General features: G+C 42.0%; 2 protein-coding genes across 2 annotated transcripts; both read right to left on the minus strand.

Annotated features, from left to right (window-relative positions):
* LOC108670783 lies at positions 1–3,505 on the minus strand. Its single transcript, XM_018158276.2, has 4 exons — positions 3,452–3,505; positions 2,703–2,838; positions 822–1,817; positions 1–69 (listed from the first exon to the last, which is right to left on the minus strand). The coding sequence occupies exons 1-4, from the start codon at positions 3,487–3,489 to the stop codon at positions 1–3; spliced, it is 1,239 nt and encodes a 412-aa protein (XP_018013765.1). The 5' UTR covers positions 3,490–3,505.
* A 654-nt stretch (positions 3,506–4,159) lies between these two features.
* Positions 4,160–7,611, minus strand: LOC108670784. The gene is made up of 2 exons (XM_018158277.2): positions 7,220–7,611; positions 4,160–5,789 (listed from the first exon to the last, which is right to left on the minus strand). Exons 1-2 carry the CDS (start codon positions 7,459–7,461, stop codon positions 4,160–4,162), a joined length of 1,872 nt encoding a protein of 623 aa, XP_018013766.1. The 5' UTR covers positions 7,462–7,611.
* Positions 7,612–8,213: the final 602 nt, after the last annotated feature.

The following is an 8,213-nucleotide window of genomic DNA, read 5'->3' on the forward strand; positions in this document are numbered from 1 at the left end:
TCATACCTTCTTCACGGCCTGCGCGTCACTACAGCTTCTGCGCACGGACGGCCCGGTCATTTTGTAGTACTGCGCAGCGAGCGTCGATACATTCATGTATTTATATTATCAACCGCTGTATTTTATAATGTATTCGAGATATTATCATTTGATTGGAATTTGCAATTCTCATTTCGGTTTAATTAATGAGATGAAACTATTGAAATAAAGAAATGAATCTTTAAACACTAGAGCTCCACATGACTGTACGAGTGTTTTACTTCTATACGCATCATGTTGTTCGTTCCCATTCGAAAAAATTATTTATTTCACGATGCATTTGTTTAATTAATTAAATTAGATGAATGATGATCCCAATTACTTGCTTCGTATTTCTTGTATTAGTTATGCGGGAACATTCATTATATCTGAAGCCGCGATAAGACTATTTCATGGAGCTTGAAAAATAAGTGTAAAATATCAAAAAAATATTTCGCCCTCCACGAAAAAAACCCACACTCTTTACGTAACGGATAGGATTAAAAAAACATTCCAAGTTCCGGTTTAACTTGTAAGTTATTCAAGACACTAAATCTATTGTAAATTCTAAACAACCAGAAGTGCAAATTATGCGTGCATCATCTAAAAAACTAATCTACGATAACGTATCAAAAATTGCATCACGTTTATTTTGAATCAGAAACCGCCCAGTTGGCGCGCACTAATATTGAAGAATTTTTCAGTAGTTTTAACATGATAGAAAGTAAGGTAAAGTGTTCATCTAACAATCAATTAAGTTTACATTGTAGCTAACAATTTCAACAATTATATTTTACTCTTACCTTCCTGTGACTGGCAGGGATGACTAGGGTGCAGTCTGACCCCGACTTGGGGAGACGTCTGGGGGGCAGGTCTCCAGGGTACATGCAGGTGGTTAACTGTGTGCAGGGGACGCCCGCAGGAACGTTGTTCTCAATTAACGACTTCATGAAAGCGGCGTCAGCCGCAGGCTTCCTCAGCTGAGATTTATGCTCGGGCTTGGACGATTCAAGACCCGACGAAGTCGCAGAGCCAGAAGAAAGTGATTTGCACACTGGCAGTTGTGAAGAACAGAAAACGATATCATTACTAGATTGAGAATTAATTTTCGAGTGAAAAGCAGCAGCGTTGTTTGATCCGCCATCGCAGGCACGGATGGGACCACTGTTGTTCATGTGTGGGTGTAAGAAATTTGAGTCGATCTGCTTGAGTTCCCCCGTGGAGCAATGTTTCTTAGAAGAACTCAATGAATCGTTCATGTCGTCGTCTGATTTGTGTTCGAGGTGTAAGGATTTTGGCCTGTAGAAAGAACCTCTGTGCACTGCCGCCTCCGTCGGGTGGTCTTTAGGAGAATAATGCAGGGACAAGGAAGTGTTCTTCATCAGACTTGAGTATGGCAGAATCTGCGACGTACACGACCGAAAAATTCCCTCGGCAGAACCACTCGCTTTATCGTTTTTTGAGCTCTGAACGTAAGTTCTGGAGTAGGGCGTTAATTGGGAGAAGTTAGAATAGCTTCTTCTAAGCTGCCAGTCCTGGGAAGTCACTGAAGATTTCCTGGTCATTGACAGAGGTGATGAGTCGCCGGAATGGATGCCTTCATCTGAAGGCTGTCGTCGCTCCGACAGTTTCGTTTGCGTGACATTTGGAGATAATTTCTTTAATGTCTCGAGGGCCAACGACACCGAAGAGGAGGTTTTCTTGAGGTCGGAACTGACGACAGCATTGGGAGCGTTGGCAGTTTGGCCTTCACCCAGCATGGTGCCAACATTGACCTTACGGCACTTATTACGTGCCACCTGTGGAGTAACAAACATAGAAGATGCCTCAGGTTAACTGTCTGAGAGACGCTGCGTAATGTAAATCATGACACATGTCGCGTCAGCACATATATTCTCAGGCGGGACAAAATACACAATACCCGTAAATGTAGCAAATTCCAGCCTCGTAACCCATATAATTGAAAATTGTTATCACAGGCAAAGAAAAGTGCAAAGCTGAATGGCTACTTTCATATTTGTTTCTGTTCGAATTCTTGTCTCTGTCTTCGGAGAGAATAATAAAAGCTTATTTCAATGCACCTCACGCAAGAATGCAGCATAACAGCTTTATAAATGTCGTGTTAAAAACATAGAACTCTCTCTTTAACCGCCATGAAAAAAACCAATCCCGCTTTATGTGTCAATGACTTAAGGTCTTAGGTTTACCACTCTGAAGACGCAAGAGCTTTTCCTCTACCTATGCTATTCCTACCAGAGGTGTTCCTCCCTTCTGGCAGTAGCGACTGAAATACCTTCGTTTGAAGTCCCATATTTCGTGAGTGACTACCACGATAATTGAGGGCGATAACTTAAGCTGAAAAACACGTCGGCGTACGACATTGATGAACGCTAGCAGAGGAAACAGAGATGTATATATATGACCGGTTTTTAAGGAATACCGTGACTGTGGTTCAACTAGTTTAAGGAATATAAATAACTAGAGCAGATCAAATAAAATCATCTGAACAAAAAGACGCTTTAACAGTAGACTTTATAAACAAATTGATATGAGATGCAGTTCGACGCGGTCATTTTGCAGGAGGCTAGCACCCAACGCACCCTGAGCAGCCTGACGTAGCAGGAGGCTAGCACCCAACGCACCCTGAGCAGCCTGACGTAGCAGGAGGCTAGCACCCAACGCACCCTGAGCAGCCTGACGTAGCAGGAGGTGGTGACGGTGAGCGGCAGAAGCACCACCAGCAGCAGCCACGTCGCCGCGTAGGAAAAACTCGAGCGCCACACCACGCCACATGAGCACCAGTCGCTGCGGTACGAGTACCTGGAGAAGACAACACGATTATATTATTATTGTTTATTATTTAATACCTGATACCAACGCTAGAACCACACGACCATATCATTATACTTGATATAATACCTGATGCAAACGCTAGAACCACACGACCATATCTTTATTGTCAACACAGCCTGCAGCTGCACGGCCCGTAACGTACGTAACACAAGGGATTGAGTGACAAGATTTTCTGTGCTACACGCAAAAGTTCCTATCATAATACAACTGCATTAAATAATAAATTATACGCCTTATGTTACTTTTCATTTATGTATTTATTAGTACGAATTCTCCCTGTTCAGTTAATTCTCCTAGTCGTCTTTTCTTGCTTTAATCATGCCTTTTATAGGCATATTTATTAATTTGTATGCAATTAACATTTATTTAGTCACCTGGCCCAGCCCAGGAAAGGGAGGAAGGTGACCAGCATCCCCCGGCCCAGCATTTTATAGGCATATTCATTAACTTGTATGCAATTAATAGTAATTTAGTCACCTGGCCCAGCCCAGGAAAGGGAGGAAGGTGACCAGCATCCCCCGGCCCAGCATTTTATAGGCATATTCATTAACTTGTATGCAATTAATAGTAATTTAGTCACCTGGCCCAGCCCAGGAAAGGGAGGAAGGCGACCAGCATCCCTCCAGCCCAGCAGGCGGACAGCAAGTAAAACACGTGTTATGGAGGTCTTGGGTGGGTCGAGATCAGACTAGGAACGCGACATAGATCACTTACAGCAGAGTATTTTACGTTCGATATCAAAAGCAAGAGGCAATGAATAGACTAGTAAACTACGCGCGATCTCCATAGAAAATTCGTAAGCCATATCGGGAAATGAGGATACTAATTACCAACATGAATGCCCGACGAATGAATGACCAGCAAATGATAAGAAAGAGACGGGAGACGATGCTATAAAATTTTACAACATTTTGCTTCTTTTGATGGGATTGTGCAAAGAAACCCAAACATGGATGGTTATTTCCTGAGACTTGACTTGCAACACCTTATCGAGTTTACAAGGAAATAGTTTCTAAACGTTAGTCCCTTATGCTGAAATTATGTTAAAGACGAATTCACTTGAAAGGAGATATAGAATGCATACGAATTCTTGTCACAAACTAAAAAAAATTAAGCTCCGCTGAAACCCGGCACAGTAAAATTAAAACTATAACATTTTTGAGAACTGATTCATCAATCGATCGTTCGAATTTTATTAATCTGGTAGTTTGAAAATCATATCAGCACAGAATAACAAAACAATGCATAAACAGACATTATAGGATTGATGATAATAAAATAATGAATGCTAAAGCGCGTAGTTCTGCGACACGAACCTGTCTAGCGCGATGACGGCGACGGTGAAGGAGGAGGTGGAGAACAGCCAGTTGGTGAGGAAGCCCACGAGTAGACACAGCGTACTGGGCACTGTCTCGACCATCCCGCTCACCGGCTCTTCAACCGTCCCGCTCACCGGCTCTTCAACCGTCCCGCTCACCGGCTCTTCAACCATCCCGCTCACAGGCTCTTCGACCATCCCGCTCACTGGGTCCTCGACCATTCCGCTCACTGGGTCATCGACCATCCCGCTCACCAGCTCTTCAACCATCTCACTTACTGGCTCCTCCGCCTCCTGAGTGCCGCCGCGTGTTCGGTCTTCTCCAGCCCCCGGCGTTGCTCTCACCACGCGAGTCTTACTGGAGGAGTTCACCACTTCACGGAGTGAGATGACGGCCATGTTGAATTTTAGGGCATGATCCTGCTGATTTTTGGAATTCACTTTGAGATTTTCGAGGTCAGATTCGAAGTTATGACTTTGTCCGTTTCTTTGAGATAAATTGTTGGCATTTTTCGACGATATATATGTCGGGCCAATCTGATTTGCAGCCATGTTGTTTCTTACGAGTGCATTGGGTGACATTTCGGTGGTGTATGACTGTCGATTTTCAGAGTAAAACTTAGGACCAGTGTTGTATAGAGAAGTTTTTGCCGAATTAATACTCAGCGGTGAAGATAACGAGTCTCGACTGAAGAGTTTGCCCAGAAACTGGGTCCACTTACGAAAAAGCTCATGGTAATTGCGATCAGAGCAAAGCTCTTGGCTTTTAAACTTAATCCCACTATGATTAGAGGTGAGGTTACATCTACCGCCTATAACTTCGCCCAATTCAAAATTTAGTTTGATGAGACACTGTCTTAAATATAAATAATTTATGTTTAATGTTTTGGAGGTGTTATTCTTCCATAAGCGTTGACATTGAGTCCATCTTCTTCTGCAGTTACGGTCATTAGAACCATCCGCACTCATAGCTGAACCTAATATTTTATAATATGATAGTATTCTCTCGATAATTCCTCCCTTGTCGCTCGCTAGAGATTTAGCGCCACTGCCAACATGCCCATCAAGCGCCGAGTTCAAGCGCTTCAAAAGACCAGCTCCCTCCAATACGACCGAAGACCTTTCAGCAGACCTTCGCGTTCTACCGATGTTGTTTGTTTCACTTGAAGAAGCTGCTGCCCGGCTGTCCCTCCTTGATATATCGTCATCTTTGCTAGACCCACTTGGTAGCACGGATGGGACAGAGTCGCTGAATAGATCCGTAAAATGATAGTCCAAGTTATAAGTGCTCGAAGGGGACGGACCGAAGCTGGAACTGGCAATATCAGATGCGGTCGTCAAGAATTGCCCCAGGTCTGTGTGACTTGGCGACACGAGATCTTCAGTTGTGCCTTCATTAATGTCATGATCAGAATTTGAAACTGCGCTTTTTGTAGTTCGTACATCGTTGTTTTTGGTGTGGCTATGAGGAAGATTTCTCTGCGCCTCATTGAATGGAAATTCGTTCCAAGTGACAGTGTGGGAATAAGTCACGACCATGCACATGGGAAGCACCAGCAGCGACAGCAACAGGTTCAAGACTGTCAGGCTCATGACCAACCTGCGAAAATAGAATCTCATACTGAGCAGGTAACTTAAATGATGCATTGTAACTTCAAAATACTCGATGTAATGATGAAATCAAACGCCCACTCGTGGGCTACTCTCAAACTAAATCATTCGGTTTAAGTAATGCAAGAGTAAAGGTCTTGTAACACTGTCAAACCAATCAAATGCATCCTTCTGTGTTTTAATCGAGTATTATAAGTGCTCCAACATTGGATGATTACCTAAATTATGAACTGATATGTATCATTACACGTGTAACTTTTGAGCACCTGCATGTTTTAATAAAAAGTGCTGAGTTGATGTATCATAATAACGGTCAGTGACACCCGGAAGAGATGCATGATCCCAAATGTGAGTATAGATCGATATGCAATATAAGTAAAGGCCTGTTCCTTTTACGACATATGGACCGTAACGTCGTAAAGTAACCGAAGGAAAGTGCACGAACCCAAGAAACGTTCTTGTATATAAGCACAAGCAACGGAAGGTCAGACCATCGCCCTTACTTTTAATGAAATATTTAACCCCCAAAGAAGGAAAGCTACATACATTTCATGCCTAACAGATGAAGCAGCATTGGCTACATTGTATATTATTAAGCCTTATTGACGTCATCATTTAAATTAACAGTTTGTTCTGTCAGATGTAACTCATGCATTGCTCTCGCCATACACTTAATATCGATATAAGCATTAAGCACTCGTGCTCCTGATGAAGTTGTCAAATAGCGCTAACTTATGGCACGCTATTTCAAACACCAACATCACAACACAGTCTTTCTTTAAACATAATTCAAGATTATCAGGTCACATAAGTGTCACATACGACACCTAAGTAGATAAATGAGGCAGTAAATCACAGAAAAAAAGGACATTGCGAACTTTTTTGCGATGACAATGGCTGTGATGGCTCGACGGTTGCAGGTAAACGGCTGAACGGCACAATTCTGACCAATAATTTTTAACGTTTAACTTGACTGGAATTTAAAGGCTTTTTCGGTACTCATTCCTCACAAACATGCAAGGTGATGTCTGTTTTTGGTTGAAGCTGCACCAATTAAAGCAAGCGTTGCATTTGAGGTTACCCAAGTGTCATCATAAGGCCTTTAAATAACTTAATGAAACGATTCAAAATGCAACTTTTTTAAACGGTCATTCGCGATAAGCTATTCCGAAATGCTCATTATTACTATGATAATAATAACCTCCTGAAAGGGTTTAATGAACAATGAATACGAGGTTTTTTAGTTGGGAACTAATCTGTTGTAAGAGTTTTATGAGAAATTAATGAGAAATCATGAAGTTTGCTCTAACCTGTTGGAGGTATTTAATGAGATATGAATCGCAAGTCTTTACGTTAGTACTAACACGGTTAAAGCGTTTAATGAGAAATGAATGTGAGACCATTAAGCTGGGCACTAACCTGTTGGAAGGGTTGGCTCTGAGTGGTCTTCGTAGCAGCATGATTGACAGGAGCAGGCTGTTGGTGACAGCAGCGAGCACTGCCAGCACAACCATGGCAGCAATGCTGCCTGACACATCATCAGTGTCAGCATCAGCCCTCGAAATAACCGATGTCTGCAGAAGTCTGACAGCCGCTCGGTCAGCCACGTGGCTGCTGTCGTTCGTGCCGTTCATTCCCGTTAAGTCATCCGTTGATTGCATCGTTAATCGCGTGCGAAATTCAGTCAACTTCGCTCAGTTCTAAAGAACGCGAAATATACAGCAGTCATGGCAGCAGAATTTTTGAGTCGTCAATCCTTCCTTCTGTCATAAATATTCAACTGCTAATTCTATCATCTCGAAGATCCTGAAATCGCCTGTGAGAAAATAAAAATTATAGAAATAAAAGGCTCGCATTCTGGAATTCATCTCTACCTTTTTGGATTTTTTAGAAAAAATCACAACCATGCGTAAAATTTTTCAAAGTAAAACTCAAAAAAAACTCTTGCCGTTTTGATTGCGCGTTCACTCATTCTATTGCGTCTTTCCGTGAAACTATCTTGTGTCAGCGAGCAGAAATCACGTTTTAAAAACCAGTTATTCTAGTGCGTTCAATGATGAGCTAGACGCTGAAATTATCGTCAATGTGGCGTGTGAAGGGAAAATGCCGCTCAATAGATCATGGCCTCATTTGTAATATGCATAAAATTATTCATTTGCTTCTCAAAAGATAGACAGGAAATGCTGAGTTTTGTGAATAAAGCAACGTTTGCAGAACACTAATGCGTGTTAAATCGCTTTGCGTCATGAAGATTAATTATGAGGTTATATGGGTGCCGCACAACAACAATATTGTAATTTGTTAATATTATTGTTATAGTTATTTTATTAAGATTATTGCCTTGTTTATAAAAAAACAACCATACACTAATCTCGAACACTGCTTTGCAATAGAACTCCACCTCAATTTTTCA

This window comes from Hyalella azteca, unplaced genomic scaffold (genome assembly GCF_000764305.2).
Source record: "Hyalella azteca isolate HAZT.00-mixed unplaced genomic scaffold, Hazt_2.0.2 contig1683, whole genome shotgun sequence".
NCBI lineage: Eukaryota > Metazoa > Arthropoda > Malacostraca > Amphipoda > Hyalellidae > Hyalella > Hyalella azteca.